The 16,573-nt window shown below is 43.0% G+C and overlaps 1 protein-coding gene across 1 annotated transcript in view; it reads right to left on the bottom strand.

Moving 5' to 3' along the window:
• The window catches only part of LOC141107556 (uncharacterized), a 146,237-nt gene that overhangs the window by 51,042 nt on the left and 78,622 nt on the right, over positions 1-16,573 (bottom strand). Inside the window, exons 13-17 of the mRNA XM_073598380.1 lie at positions 15,719-15,829; positions 6,751-6,943; positions 4,122-4,267; positions 1,615-1,734; positions 125-277 (exon numbers count right to left, since the gene is read on the bottom strand). Coding sequence (XP_073454481.1) covers positions 125-277; positions 1,615-1,734; positions 4,122-4,267; positions 6,751-6,943; positions 15,719-15,829 — 723 coding nt within the window. The remainder of the gene's footprint in view (positions 1-124; positions 278-1,614; positions 1,735-4,121; positions 4,268-6,750; positions 6,944-15,718; positions 15,830-16,573) is intronic.

Genomic DNA, 16,573 nt, shown 5'->3' with positions numbered 1-16,573 from the left:
TCTGTATGGCCCATGGCAACCAATCAGATCAACTGTCATATTTCAGCAAAGCTGAGAAAGTGGAAGGCAGCATTTGACTGGTTGCTAGAGACCAGAGCCTCACAAGAACTTCTGGAGAAACCACCTGGCAGGCAGTGATCTAATGCAGATTCACAGTGATGTCCGGTGTACCCCGAGGCACAGACACAGCTGTATGCTCCTAGGATGTTAACACAACCGGCCCCGTTCTTGCAGGGGTCATCTGAACATTCATCAACATCTTCTTCACAGTGTGGACCTGCAGGAACAAAGAACAAATAAAAGGGTCTGAATATGAGAAATACGATTAAAGTGAACCTAGAAACATAGAAGAGTGAAGGCAGAAAATAGACCAAGTGATCCACCAAGTCTGTCCCATTTTTTTTTTTTAATTTATACAGCTTTTTTTTATAATTTTGAGTTATGAGTTAGGTCTATTGTAGATTTCAAAATGTTGTTTTAAATATTTTTAACCATTTTATACAATAGTTGCTTTGCTAATAAACATTGAATATATGATAAAGGATTCCCAAAGCACTATGGGTTTCCAAAGAGAGATAGCCCAGCAGATTTTGCTTCCTTGCTTACACTGTCTCTGGCTAAATCATACATGGAGAGAGAAGGAGAGGGGGGATTACTGTTTTGATTTATTAATCTGTGTGAAGAAAATTTAAAACCCAATTTTGGTAAAAAAAAAAAAAAAAAAAAAAAAAAAAGCTTAATTGAATTGAACTCAATCTATAAAAATGGAGGACATTGTAGATCACATTTCATTTACTGAAAATATACAGCCCAAATAGAGGAGGAGAAATTATGGCATAGTCGGCATTCTTGATGAGTGTCTGTCACAGGTCCCTCTGCTCTATTAACCTGTTGCCTCACCAAACGATTGGGGGTGAGGGGAACAGAGGAAGAAGATTTCTACTAAAGTAGAAGACAGCAGAACAAAGGACATATCATACTAATAGTAAGTAATGTTCCTTGTGCTGATTTATTGTTTTTGTTTTACCAAACTTAGGCTTTAAGCTTGAGCTATTGGGATCTGTAACCAATCAGCTTTTTTCATCAGCGGGGCTAAGAAGAAACTAGAGACACGTGAAAAAAGGAGTCAAAAGCTTCAACTACTTGCTGAAAAAATATGTAGGGAGCCTGCTACAGTTATATTTTGTGCTTACGTGGAGCTGTTAAACTATAACTAAACACATATCACTTTATTTTTAGAAGTGTCTAATTGTGTTGATAGTGCTCATTGCTTCTTACAGTTGTGGTTGAGCTCCAGTAGTCTCATTTCATAGAGGTTGGCTTTAGAGATGAGCAAAATGGAGGGTTTTAGATTTTTGAGGAAAATCAGGAGTTTGTTGAAATTCTTGGGGAAGTCTATCAGAGTCAATGGGTAAGGTGAAATTAAAGTAGAACTAATGGTCTTCTGGGTATGAGAGGTCTCGTGCCAAAATGTGCAAACTATATACAGAATAGGCAAATACTAGAATGTGCTTAATTGGGGCACAGGTTGTGTAACATTTAATCCTTTCCATAATAGGAAATCCATACAAATTCAATATTCATTTCATTAAAAAAAGGCAGAATATGACTTACCTTGCCATTCTGCGGGGCAAAGGCATGATGGATCAGTGATGTTGGGGTTCTCGTGACAAGTGCCTCCATTAAGACAGGTCTCAGGAGAACACAGCTGAACGGCAATTTCACAATTTAACCCTACAGAAAAACAAAAGTAAGATTTTTGCACACACTCTAAAACAGTAAAGCAGTTTGTACCAGAAAACTGAAGGTTCTCAAATTTTCCGCCAACTTCACTTTGTTGTCGGAAATTCCGATTGTGTGTACACAAGTCCGACGCACAAAAGCATACGCATGCTCGGAATCAAGAAGAAGGAGTCGCACTGGCTATTGAACTTCCTTTTTCTCGGCTTGTCGTATGTCTTGTACGTCACCGCGTTCCCACGCTCGGAATTTTGGGCCAACATTTATGTGACCGTGCGTATGCAAGACAAGTTTGAGCCAACGTCCTTCGGAAAAAAATCCACGGTTTTGTTGTCAGAAAGTCCGATCGTGTGTACGCGGCATAACACTTTTCACCCATCCGGGCTTAACCATAGACAGTAATGCAACATTTTGTGTTTTGAAATTTTTTGTTGCTTGAAGAGATCCCTCCTTTAGATTTTTCCTTTTATCATGTTGTTCATACAGACATAGGTGCATCAACCATTTCATATATTATATTGTTCTCCTTGTACAATGCAATGTTTTTCCTAGTGGAACTTTATGGGTATGATACACTGTAATTTCCTGTCTGTGTTCCTGTTGATTGAAGGGCTTAACCATGTGTCTAGCATCATCTTGCCCATTAGGCTGGGCTCACACTTATGCGAATTGGATGTGGGTTTCCCTGCTTCCAATTTGCATGACAGGAGAGTGTGCTCAGCTTGCAATGGAGCCAGTTCATACACTTCCGGGGCGGCACGCATTGAAGAAGTGTCCTTTGCGTCTTTGGCTCTGAATTAGGTGTGAATTCAGGCAAATATTCGGACCTGATTTGCACCTGAATCGGTGTATCATCTGTGAGCCGCAGCAAGTGTGAACCCAGCCTTAGGAGTCTATGCAGTAGCTTTCCAACAGGCCTCTTGGCAATTGTTAACATGGCAGATTTTTTGTTGTTGTTGTCAGCAGAACAGAAAGGGAGGAGAAATCTTCCTAGATTGGCTAGAATCAGTGGCATTCATGAGAGGCCAGTGAGTCAAAAATCTCATTGACAAGCATTCAAAAGTAAACAAATATGTTGTTATGAAAACCCAAACAATCTGTTATCATAAGTCTTTGAAGGGGAATCTGTACTGTGACATGTATGGAGGCTGTCATTGCTGATCTCTTTCCAAAAGTACAAGTTGCCTGGCTACAAAACTTTCGGAGTCACTTGCTTACTGATAACACATAAGTCCTGAACCACACTTGTTGTAGGTCTGTGCCTCCAAAAGTACTTATACAACTGGATTAGCATCCAGGAAAATAGCATTTTAGGAGAGAAGTTCGGGAATGGAAAATAACAAACATTTATACTTACCTAGATGGCTGCAGCATCGATCCATTACTAGCTCCACACCGAGAACTGAGTGATCAGACCTCTGATTGCTCAGTTCTCAGGTCGGGTGATTATCAGTCACTGTTCTGTGCTCTGCTCCTCCAGCACTCACTGATGCTCTGGGGTGTGCAGGGCACGGCAGCAGTTAGCTCAGTCTCACAGGGGCATGCTGAAAGACTGAGCAAGCTTCCGGTCAGGCATCTAGGCGGATATCAACATTATTGTCAGGATCCTTGCAGAGCCTAGACTAGCTCTGTGATGTTGGCTGTGTCAGCTGAATTTGGGTCACAGGATTGAATAAGTGCACTTCTGTGATGTGACCCATAGGAGAAGTATGTCAAAAGGACCTTTGGCCATACTTCTTTAAGAAGCAGAGGTCAGCAATGGAACCCTTACTATAAGCCAGATAAAGATAGGATAACTTCGGTCTCTTATAAATAATTTATGATGACCCTGATAGTATGGGGTTTATTTAGTAACACTGGAGAAGGCAAAATCAGGTGCACTTCTGCACAGAAACCAATCAGCTTCCAGGTTTTATTGTCAAAACTTAATTGAACAAGCTGGGGTTAGAAGCTGATTGGCTACCATGCACAGCTGCACCCGATTCTGTGTGCTCCAGTTTTAGTAAATCTACCCCTATGGGTCATCTTTCAAAAAATGATGCATCAGTAGACCAACTTTTCTCAAACTTTTGAACCCACAGCTTGGTCAATAGATTGTGGAAAGTCTTAAATAAGAAAATGAGGAATGTGGAGTACCTAGACTATTTGAATCCTAGGGCAGATATTTTTTTTAACACTTGCGGTATACAACAATAAAACATGAATAGCAGACAGTCACCCCAAAAGACCCCTTACATTGGTATTCTTTGGGAAAGTTTTCAACTTGTATTGGTGGTCAGTGTAAAGGAGGAGGAAAGCTTGAGAAGGTTGGTTGAGAAAAGCTGTGGTAGAACATCATTAGGTCATCAGTCTGCTGGTCTGACCACAAACAATTTTGGTACCTGTGAATCCTGCTTGGCACGAGCAGTTATATCCATCTGGGTGAGGATGGCATATTCCCCCGTTCTCACAATGAACAGCGGTGCACTCATTAATGGGGGTATCACAAGATGACCCTGTCCACCCTACATCACAGACACACTGAGAACTGCAAGAGAAGAGAAGCAAAAGAATAATATTAACGAGGGATCACAAAATTGCATTTGCTTGAAAACAGTCAAACCCCCCAAATAATTAATTGTTTATCTGATGTGCATGATGTGACTCATTCTAGGCATTCTTATTATTATTGCCTTCAAAGCAATACCCTGGTGTATCTCGAATGTCAGAATGGAATATTGTTCGTCTATCAGTAAATCCACTATATTATAGGTTAAAAAATAATATGCTGTATATGATGGCAGTTTACATCATAATACACAAATTCTCTATTGATTGTATCAGATTCATGGTATCGATGTTAGAATAAAAAAAATAGTATTTTTTTAATGTTTTACAAGTATTGGGGGCCCACTTAGAGTCAAGGTCTACCAATAGTAGACCTTTTGTAGGTTTAATGGGCAATGCAGCACTCATTTTCTCTGTTCATTTCTCCTGCAAACAGAAATATGGCCACCACAAATCATGGAATCCTTCATGAATTATCTAAGGCAAGGGTGTCCAACCTTTTGACCTTCCTGGTCCACACTGGAAGAAGAGGAATTGTCTTTGGCCACATATAAAATACACTAACAATAAGGATAGCTGAGGAGCAGAAAATGTTGGGCAGATCACAAGTTAACGATCACTGATGCACAGTAGATAATGTACCTACAGTATATATCAGTAATAAAACTTAATTTAAAAAAATATATATTATAAAAGTAAAAGAGGGTAACATAAAACTAGTGCATTATTTGACACTGCTTTTGATGAACTAACGCATCAATATCTGGCTCGATGGATGGAGTAGCAATTCTTAATAAATTATCAAGGTGCTGCTCAGATATTTTGGTTCTAATTTTGCCCTTCATTTGCTCATACTTGAAAACAGTGGCTCAAAAATATAGGCTCTGAGGAAAACTGATGACATGAAAAAAGGCATGATTGGGATGAGTGGGATATTTTTGGGGGGGAATATAAAACTTATAAAAGTCCAGTAAAGAAACAATGTCCAATTTTTCCTCAAGTTTGCAAAGGGTAAAAGCATTTTTACAAAAAAAATCAACAAATTTAAATAAGTTTACGATTTTGTGTTGGGCCGCATTCATAGCCATCGCAGGCCGCAGGTTGGATTACACGCTGCTACATATTATAGTTCTATGGCATATAACAAAAGGGTTGATTTATAAAGCAATGACGTGGACATACTGGTGATTTACATAAAAATACTTCCCCATCCCCCTACTAATCTACCCCCCTGGATGCAGTGTGGAGTAAACCCCAAGGTGTCCACCCAAGATCAGTTAGCTTTATCTGCTTTCTGTTATAAATGGGCCCCATATCATGTTTGTAATTATATTACAAAGGAATTAAAAAAAAGCAAAAATTGTAAAACGTTACTAATTGTAATTACATGAGTGTTCATAACTGATTTCAATACATATGGCTTTTATCGGTTTGATGTTAGATTTTGAGGATATATTCACAAGACAAAACAACCTTCTCTTCTTGTTGGACCCATAGCTGAAAATAAAAATCTTTGTCAGGGACATGGAACAATCCTGGTCTTGTCAGGAGCATCTAGTGCTCCTGCTCCTCATTCCAGCATCCTGGTTTTGGCCGTGGCATTCTCCTTGTCTGTCTGTCCACCTGCAAGGTGATTAATATGGCCAGTCTCTGGGTGGAGACCAAACCTGATTTAAGCCAACCAAACCTTCAGTCTCATGCTTGTGATAGAATGTGTAATACCTGATAAAGCTACCTGTTTGTCTTTGCTAGATTGGATTACCCTGTTGATGACCTTGGATCGAGTATCAACTATTCTCTGAACTCTGGCTGCTTTTGACTGTGGATTTTGTCCCTGACTATTCTGAACCTTGCCTGTCTGCCAACCACAAGTTCAAGAAAAAAAGTTGCGCTTAACATTTCAAATTATAAAATGTTTATAAAAATAACAGCATATATGTTTGCAATATTGAGGTCTTTTGTACAATTGCTGAGGTGCATAAATGAATAGTCAATAAAGTCTTATGCAGAGGAGAAAAGAATAGATGCAGAGCCAAAGCGGTGAGGGAATAAAATCACACTCCTTAGTCCAAAACCAAGTTTCATAGGTGCGCTCCACACATTTCAGGATTCCATGTGTTATTATCACCACGTGTCACCGTCACCAATAACAAAAATGCCTGCTTACCAGATTGTCAGACCTATAGAAAAGGTCACCTGCGCTTGATTACCCTGCTAACCGCAAGTACCCGTTTTCTTTGTTCAGTTTGCGCATTCCCTGGTGTGGTAGCCAGGCATTATAGCTTTGTGTATATGTCCTGGGGCCTACTGAGTACCGGTAGGCCCGCTTGCCTTATGAAAAAAAGGGCTGCTATAGGTGGAGAACAAAGAAGCCAGCTATAGTGTCTGACCACCTTCGTTAGGGGTAAGCGTGACAGGTCTTCACTGAATCCCACCTTTGATCCTGTAACTTTCTGGCCTCACCTGTTGTTCTGTATCTGACTGCTGCCATGAAGGCATGTTGTATTGGCGATGGTGGTATTCTCCAAGGTACACTGAGGAAGGACTGTTCCTGGTGGGCAGGAACACTGAAAACCATCATCCAAATCTTGGCAGGTGCCTCCATTCTGGCATGGTCCGGACCTGCACTGATTAATGTCTGTTTCACAATGGGTGCCTGAAAAGAAAATGCAATTCACTGAGAACAGAATTAAGGGTAATGATTAAAGGCTCCAAAAAAGGAAGCCTGAAGAAGAAAAAAAAATACCTGACCTGAGCGTCTGCTTAACATAGCTGTAGTGCTCCAGTTTACTTCCATCTTTAAGTAAAAGGGAAGATAAATATCTAAATGATCTTACCTGACAAAAAATGCAATTCTAACATCCCAATCCAACTGCCAGGATTTGACCTCACTTTTCTCTCCTGAAGCTAAGCAACACAGCTTGGTCAAGACCTGTCAAGGATTGTGATTGGATAGTGAAAGAGCAGCAACATATCGGTTAGGATGACCCCTCTTATAAGCCAGCTTCACCTCCAGGTGACTGTACTTATGGCTAGTTTACTTGCAAAGCAACCCATCTTTCCAAAAATCAGGAGCAATCTATATATCGAAAATCACCAGATCTAGCCTGTATTCTATAATGACATTTAGTGTCAGAATCCCAGTGCTTGTGTTCTGGGGCAAGGGGATTTCAGTGCTAATCCAAGTGAAATACTGTATAAAAAAGTCACAGTGACCTTTAACCTCAACCTAATTCTTATTCTGACACTAAAACCTGTAACTAAACCCTAAAACATAACCATAATCTCTTAAAATGAACACTTAAAGTGTATGTAAACCCTAACAATGAACTTCACTTATTTGTAACTTTTTGGTTTGTTAAATATATCATTGGACATATTTTTTTATATCTGTTTGATATGTGTTAATAAAAACCTGTTGATCTTGTCAGAAATTCTGAGCTGTTATCCCCGAAATCTCAGATATTCAAGAGTTATCCTAATGAGCCCTCCTAGTTCTCATCTTGGACTACAGGATAATAAGCCTTTATGTTGTGGAGATCTGAGAGTGGGAGTCGTTTAGTAGTGAGTAGTTTACAAAGGACAACTGGACAGAGCTGACACCACTCTGTGTGTTTCCAGCCCACAACAGGCCATAACAGCTGAGTACATTTCTGACAGATCATCATGTGTTTTGTTGCACTTGTTGTGTGGTCAACCTGGGATAAGCACAGGAAAATGTACATGTGCTACAAACGTGTACTGTGTATATTTTTTTTGTACTGCAAATGGTTTATATAATTCGTTTTTTTTTTTACCCTTGCCTTTGCTTTACATTGGATTCAAAAATGTATTCATATGCACTCATCCTTAAAATTACTGGTCTTCTTATCTCAGGACACATCTACAACACATGGACTGTCCGGTTGGCAGAGAACAAGCTCACTGTAGTTTCCAAGCACATGAACAATGGCTCTGTTAGAATAAGACTATGGGGTCTATCAGTAGGCTTCAGGTCCCATGAACAAGCTCAGGAGTGTTTTTTTCAATATTGGAAACAAAAGTAAACTATCTCAATCACAATAACAACAAGGTTTAAAAAGGCTGATGTGTCCCACTGATTTAAATGAAGTGTGAACTTTAATGTTAGGTTCACTTTATGATGTTCCTTACACAATCTGGCCAATTTTTGCCTGAATTGAGTGAGGACAATATGTTCTTAGGACCTATACTACCTGTACCAACACCCCCAACTGACCGGTTTAGGAGGAAATACCAATTTTCCAGGTTGGATTATGCTGGCCTGTTGCTTTTGCTACCTAGAAATAAGGCCAAAATCAAAGCTGTCTGCTCAGTGCATGAATCCACATACATAGGTGACAGGAACATTTATGTTTTGATTCTTCTCAACAGATAATTCGGCAGTTGGATGTCCATACAATCATTACAAAGCAAATGCCAATAAAAAGGGAATCTCCAATCCCAGAGGATGCCATTTGTGAGGAAACACGTCGGACAGAGTCTGTGTGTGACGTCAATACGTGCCGGCCAAGTCGGATGACATTGTGGCCAGACTGCTTTTAACACTACTGCTCATTTTTCACTGCCTCAATGTAAGTGTATTTCTTTTTTGTAATAAAGTCTACATAAACATTATTACGCTATGAGGCTTCTCCCTATTTATACCTTGCATATGCCTGTGTGGAGAGTAGCTTTTTGAATCCAAAGGGTGGGTTCATTCCATAGGCGTCGTTAATAGGGGGCTATTGAGGCTGGAGCCCCGAATGTGGGCTCAATAGCCCCGAGTGTCTAAGTGGGGGACAGAAGAGATGCAGCATTCTATTTAGCCCTGAGCTGTCGAGCGCGGGGACTGATCTGATCCCGAGCGCCGCCGAGTGCGGCCGAGTAACATGGCAGGTCCCGCCTTCTGAAACCTGCAGCGCCTATGATGGACGTCCCACTGGTCCAATGCCGGGACCACGGGACGTGTGACGTCCATCGTAGGCGCTGCAGGCTCCAGAAGGCGGGAATTACAATGCGACCGCCGCGCCACATCCCCGCTCGGTCCTCCTCCTCGGTCCTCCTCCTCGGTCCTCCTCCTGGCTGCCTGCCTGCTGTGATGATGAGCTGAGCTGCTGCAGGACACATGAAGACGTCCTGGTCATGTAGGTCAGTGTATGTAGGTCAGGTAGGTCAGTGTATGTAGGTCATGTAGGTCAGTGTATGTAGGTCATGTAGGTCAGTGTATGTAGGTCAGGTATGTCAGTGTATGTAGGTCAGTGTATTGTAGGTCAGGTAGGCCAGTGTATGTGAGTCAGTGTATGTAGGTCAGGTAGGTCAGTGTATGTAGGTCAGGTAGAGGTCAGTGTATGTAGGTCAGGTATGTCAGTGTATGTATGTCAGGTAGGTCAGTGTATGTAGGTCATGTAGGTCAGTGTATGTAGGTCATGTAGGTCAGTGTATGTAGGTCAGGTAGAGGTCAGTGTATGTAGGTCATGTAGGTCAGTGTATGTAGGTCAGTGTATGTAAGTCAGGTAGGTCAGTGTATGTATGTCAGGTAGGTCAGTGTATGTAGGTCAGTGTATGTAGGTCATGTAAGTCAGTGTATGTAGGTGAGGTAGGTCAGTGTATGTAGGTCATGTAGGTCAGTGTATGTAGGTCATGTAGGTCAGAGTATGTAGGTCAGGTATGTCAGTGTATGTATGTCAGGTAGGTCAGTGTATGTAGGTCATGTAGGTCAGTGTATGTAGGTCATGTAGGTCAGTGTATGTAGGTCAGGTAGAGGTCAGTGTATGTAGGTCATGTAGGTCAGTGTATGTAGGTCAGTGTATGTAAGTCAGGTAGGTCAGTGTATGTATGTCAGGTAGGTCAGTGTATGTAGGTCAGTGTATGTAGGTCATGTAAGTCAGTGTATGTAGGTGAGGTAGGTCAGTGTATGTAGGTCATGTAGGTCAGTGTATGTAGGTCATGTAGGTCAGAGTATGTAGGTCAGGTATGTCAGTGTATGTATGTCAGGTAGGTCAGTGTATGTAGGTCATGTAGGTCAGTGTATGTATGTCAGGTAGGTCAGTGTATGTAGGTCATGTAGGTCAGTGTATGTATGTCAGGTAGGTCAGTGTATGTAGGTCATGTAGGTCAGTGTATGTATGTATGTCAGGTAGATCAGTGTATGTAGGTCAGGTATGTCAGTGTATGTAGGTCAGGTAGGTCAGTGTAATGGTCAGTGTGTCAGGAAGGTGAGTTTAGTGGTCAGCATTGATGGGGGGGTAAGAGTGCTTACCCCCCCGCCACATAACCACACCGCCCAGCCAAAAAAAGCCTGCGCCACATACACCCCCCCCTCCCCCGCCATTGCCGGCCTTGGACTTCGGGCTGAAGCCCCTGTTCTTTTTGCCACCTAGCAACGCCCCTGGTTCATTTAATCCATTATTGACAGTGCAATACCAGAAGTCAGGTAGGTCAGTGTATGTAGGTCAGGTAGAGGTCAGGTAGAGGTCAGTGTATGCAGGTCAGGTAGGTCAGTGTATGTAGGTCAGGTAGGTCAGTGTATGTATGTCAGGTAGGTCAGTGTATGTAGGTCAGTGTATGTATGTCAAGTAGGTCAGTGTATGTAGGTCAGGTATGTCAGTGTATGTAGGTCATGTATGTCAGTGTATGTAGGTCATGTAGGTCAGTGTAATGGTCAGTGTGTCAGGCAGGTGAGTTTAGTGGTCAGCATTGATGGGCACTGGTAAGCCAGGCAGCAACCAGCAAGTGAGCTTACCCCCCGCCACACAACCACACCGCCCAGCCAAAAAAAAAGCCAGCACCACATACACCCCCCCCCCCCTCCGTTGCCGGCCTTGGACTTCGGGCTGAAGCCCCTGTTTTTTGCCACCTAGCAACGCCCCTGGTTCGTTCAATCCATTATTGACAGTACAATACTAGAAGTTCTTTGCCAATGAATAAGTTCACTTTGGAGATGAAGTTTGTGCATTTTTGATCTCTGTAATTGGAAATCAACTTCATCTGGTAAGAGGCCTCCCTTTCTATATAAGGAGCAGTTTGAGCACTGAAGCACCTTTGAGTGGAAATTTCCTTAAGCACTGAGCACTTTGTCACCATCAATCTCATATATTGACTTTCATTTGAGTAGATACATTTTTTGATGGACTTTATGTTTGAGAGATATTGCATATTATATTTTATCAAATTATTTTGAGTTGCTCATTTGCACTTTCACTTTTCACATGTGATTTATAAGTTTCAAAATAATTTTTTTGGTTTTTGTTTCACGCATCAATTAGAATTTCCCTGAAGATATAAAGTGTAGCGCTAAGAATGAAAAGAGCAAAAATGTGTAAAAAAAGGAAAACAAAAAGTGTAAAGAGAGGCTATCTAGAAAGACTAGTCTCTCTCTTGTAGGGACTTTTAACAAATAAATATTATGTGTTTCACAACTGTAAGAGTGAAAAAGATATTGTGTCATGCGACTTAAAGACGCACACAAAAAAAGGATGTGTAGTGTCACGAGTGTTCGTAATAAATTGCAGGCAAGAGTGCAAAACAGTATAAGGAACTGCAAAGTGTCAACAAATAAAAGTGACTAGTAAAAATGGACTTACAATAAAGCATACAAATAAAAGACCTGTGGTGGATCCTACATAAACAACAATGTTGCAACAACTGAAACAAGTTGAACGGTAAATATAAGTCCCAAAAGTGGTATTAATGAAACGGGATGTACTGAAGAGGCAACTTCTGTAAAAATCAAACAGTCTCTAGGGTAGATGTATTCAGTGGTGGATGGACGCCCAGGAGTGCCTTCACCATCAAAGGGAAAGGGGGAGAAAGAGGTACTCTTACCAAATTTGAATTTCCCTGTTTGCATTGATTTACCGTGCCTTGAAAAAGTATTCACACCCCTTGAAATTTTCCACATTTTGTCATGTTACAACCAAAAATGTAAATGTATTTTATTAGGATTTTATGTGATAGACCAAAACAAAGTGGCACATAATTGTGAAGTGGAAGGAAATGATAAATGGTTTTCAAAATGTTTTACAAATACAATTGTGCTCATAAGTTTACATACCCTGGCAGAATTTATGATTTCTTGGCCATTTTCCAGAGAATATGAATGATAACACAAAAACTTTTCTTTCACTGATAGTTAGTGTTTGGCTAAAGCCATTTATTATCAATCATTGGTGTTTACTCTTTTTAAATCATAATGACAACAGAAACTACCCAAATTACCCTGATCAAAAGTTTACATACCCTGGTGATTTTGGCATGATAACATGCACACAAGTTGATACAAAGGGGTTTGAATGGCTATTAAAGGTAACCATCCTCACCTGTGATCTGTTTGCTTGTAATTAGTGTGTGTGTACAAAAGGTCAATGAGTTTCTGGACTCCTGACAGACCCTTGCATCTTTCATCCAGTCCTGCACTGACGTTTCTGGATTCTGAGTCATGGGAAAAGCAAAAGAATTGTCAAAGAATCGCTGGGAAAAGGTAGTTGAACTGTATAAAACAGGAAAGGGATATCAAAAGATATCCAAGGAATTTAGAATGCCAATCAGCAGTGTTCAAACTTTAATCAAGAAGTGGAAAATGAGGGGTTTTGATAAAAAACCACGGTCGGGTAGACTAACTAAAATTTCAGCCACAACTGCCAGGAAAATTGTTTGGGACGTAAAGAAAAACTCACAAATAACTCCAGGTGAAATACAGGACTCTCTCTCTCTCTGAAAACATGTGGTGTGGCTGTTTCAAGATGCACAATAAGGAGGCACTTGAAGAAAGATGGGCTGCATGGTCGATTCGCCAGAAGAAAGTCATTTCTACACAAATGCCACAAAGTATCCCGCTTACAAAATGCCAAACAGCACAAAGACAAGCCTCAAACCTTCTGGCATGAAGTAATTTGGAGTGATGAGACCAAAATTAAGCTTTTTGGCCACAACCATAAACACTACATTTGGAGAGGAGTCAACAAGGCCTATGATGAAAGGTACACCATTCCTACTGTGAAACACGGACGGATATTTTGGGGATGTGTGAACTACAAAGGTACAGGACATTTGGTCAAAATTGATGGCAAGATGAAGGGGTACAATTCCTCCCACTGACACCAAAGATGGGGCATAGTTTTTTCCCCACTGACTTCGGGACCTTTTCTACTCCAAATGGCCACAGTAAACCGGCCCTTTGTTTAGAAAGTTTGGAGACCCATGGTCTATCACATAAAATCCCAATAAACAGGGGCGTTGCTAGGTCTACAAAAGATCTGGGGCTAGAGCCCATAGCAGCAAAGCAACACTTGGGCGGGCATACACATGTATATAATATACGTGTGTGTGTATGTGTGTGTGTATATATGTATATGTATATATATATAAATATCGTTGCATATCTGAGTGTGGATCCCCCCTTACATCAGGGTCCCCAGAGAGCCCCCTACTTACATCAGGGTCCCCAGAGCCCATCTCATTACATCAGGGTCCCCAGAGAGCCCCCTTACATCGGGGTCCCCAGAGAGCCCCTTCCTTACATCAGGGTCCCCAGAGAGCCCCAGGGCTCAGGAGTGTGCTACATAAAGAATGCGGGGCTCAGGAGTGCGCTACATAAAGAATGCAGGGCTCAGCTGTGCCCATCTATGCAGCCTCACCAGTGCCCAGGAATGTAGCCATATCTATGCCCAGGAATGCAGCCTCAATTGTACCCAGGAATGCAGCCTCACCTGTGCCCAGGAATGGAGCCTCACCTGTGCCCAGGAATGGAGCCTCACCTGTGCGCAGGAATCGAGCCTCACCAGTGCTCACATGTCAGCCTCACCAGTGCCCACATCCCAGCCTCACCAGTACCCAGCAATGCCCCCTCATCAGTGCCCAGGAATGCAGCCTAACCTGTGCCCAACAATGCAGCCTCACCAGTGCCCAGCAATGCAGCCTCACCAGTGCCCAGCAAAGCAGCCTCACCAGTGCCTAGCAATGCACCCCCCACTGTAGTGTCTTCTGTCCCCTGTATCCCCCACTGTAGTGTCCTCTGTCCCCTGCACCCCCCACTGTAGTGTCATCTGTCCCCTGCACCCCCCCACTGTAGTGTCTAGAATGCAGCCTCAACTGTGCCCAGCAATACAGCCTCACCAGTGCCCAGCAATGCAGCCTCACCAGTGCCCAGCAATGCACCCCCCACTGTAGTGATCTCTGTCCCTGCATCCCCCACTGTAGTGTCCTCTGTCCCCTGCACTCCCCCACTGTAGTGCCCTGCAATGCAGACTCACCAGTGCCCAGCAATGCAGCCTCACCAGTGCCCAGCAATGCAGCCTTACCTGTGCCCAGCAATGCAGCCTTACCTGTGCCCAGCAATGCAGCCTCAACCATGCCCAGCAATGCAGCCTCACCTGTGCCCAGCAATGCAGCCTCACCAGTGCCCAGCAATGCACCACCCCCCACTCTAGTGTCCTCTGTCCCCTGCACCCCCACTGTAGTGTCCTCTTTCCCCTGCAACCCCCCTCACTGTAGGGTCCTCTATACCCCCATCGTGCCCTCTGTCCCCTGCACCCCCCCACTGTAGTGTCCTCTGTTCCCTGCACCCCCCACTGTAGTGTCCTCTGTCCCCTGCACCCCCCACTGTAGTGTCCTCTGTCCCCTGCACCCTCCACTGTAGTGTCCTCGGTCACCTGCACCCTCCTCCCACTGTAGTGTCCTCTGTCCCCTGAACCCCCCCACTGTAGTGTCCTCTGTCCCCTGCACCCCCCCCCCACTGTAGTGTCCTCTGTCTCCTGCACCCCACCCCACAAACACACGCTGTGTAGGTAGAACTCTCCATCCTTACACAGGTGTACAGCAAGCAGAGCAGCGGAGATCGGCATCACAGGGCTGGGTGGGGGCAACAACCAAGGAAGTTAACTTTTCACATTAACAGGCTTGTGATTGGTTGCTAGGATCGTCCGGCAGCCAATCACCTGCTGTTTAATGTAAAAAGTTAACTCCAGCAGTTCCCGTCCCCATCCAGCCCTGTGATACTGGCCGCAGGGGGCTCACATTCAGCATTGGTGGGCCAGTTGCGGCCCACGGGCCGCAGGTTGCCAACCCCTGCCCTAGAGACTCAGGGCTAAAGCCCCAGAAGCCACCCCCTAGCGACGCCACTGCCAATAAAATACATTTATGTTTTTGGTTGTAACATGACAAAATGTAGAAAATTTTAAGGGGTATGAATACTTTTTCAAGACACTGTATGTATAATTTAGGTGTTAGTATATGTACATTTGTTTTGTTTTTTTTTCTTGCACTTATTCATGAAATAGTCATTTGTTGTTTTTGAGATTTAAAGGGGCAGTGCACCAAATTGTTTTTCTCACAATAAAAAGGACTAGCAGTATAGAGGTCTACAGTAAATTTATTCCACTGATATGGAATCCAGTCAAGATACAAAATATACATGAATATTTTCCTATGTTACCTGAATACCCAGGGTCACAAGAACACTGGAATGAATTCACTAGGTCAATGCAACGTCCCTGAATGCATGGGTCACTGCTGCACTCATTAATATTCGTGTCACATGTGGCACCTGTGGAAACAATAGAACATGATATTGTAGTAGTTAAATAATTTACATCAGGGCTACTCAACCAGGGTAACCTTGTTGTCTTCAAAACAGCTAAGACAATTATTCCAGAACCCATGAATTTCAGTCTAATTTCAAAGCCTGAGTAGAAAAGCCTGTTCCATGCCAGCAACTGCAGAATGGGACCCTTGCATTCTGTGTGGAAGCAGTGGTCTCTCTGTAGAGTGCCAGCATCCCCCTGCTAAATTTGATCTATAGCTCTGCAAGGATCACACTCAGCAGCTACTGGTAGGACACAGGTTTTTCTACTCAGGTTGTGGATGCTTTGGAGTGAAAAGAAATGGAAAAACATTGAACACCTTTTGTTTTAATACACCTAGAATGTATTTAGCTGGTTTAGGGCTCATATAGTTTGTACAGCATAAAAACCAGGCTTTTGTGGGTGCAAGGGAGGCACAGGTGCAGCGTACAGTATATAGTTCAGCATGACACAAATCAGGGTATATTGCTCAGCATGACACAGATCAGGTTATACAGCTAAGCAGGTCAGCAGAGGCGGGCAGGGGCTTGCGGCACTGGCGGCTCTCCCTCCTCCACCCTCGGAGTGCCCAGGAATGTAGCCTTACCTATGCCCAGGAATGCAGCCTCAACTGTGCCCAGGAATGCAGCCTTAACTGTGCCCATGAATTCAGCCTCAACTGTGCCCAGGAATGGAGCCTCACCAGTGCCCACATCTCAGCCTAACCA

Source organism: Aquarana catesbeiana, linkage group LG09 (assembly GCF_042186555.1).
Source record: "Aquarana catesbeiana isolate 2022-GZ linkage group LG09, ASM4218655v1, whole genome shotgun sequence".
Classification (NCBI taxonomy): Eukaryota; Metazoa; Chordata; class Amphibia; order Anura; family Ranidae; genus Aquarana; species Aquarana catesbeiana.
This window is presented reverse-complemented; position numbering and strand designations above follow the sequence as displayed.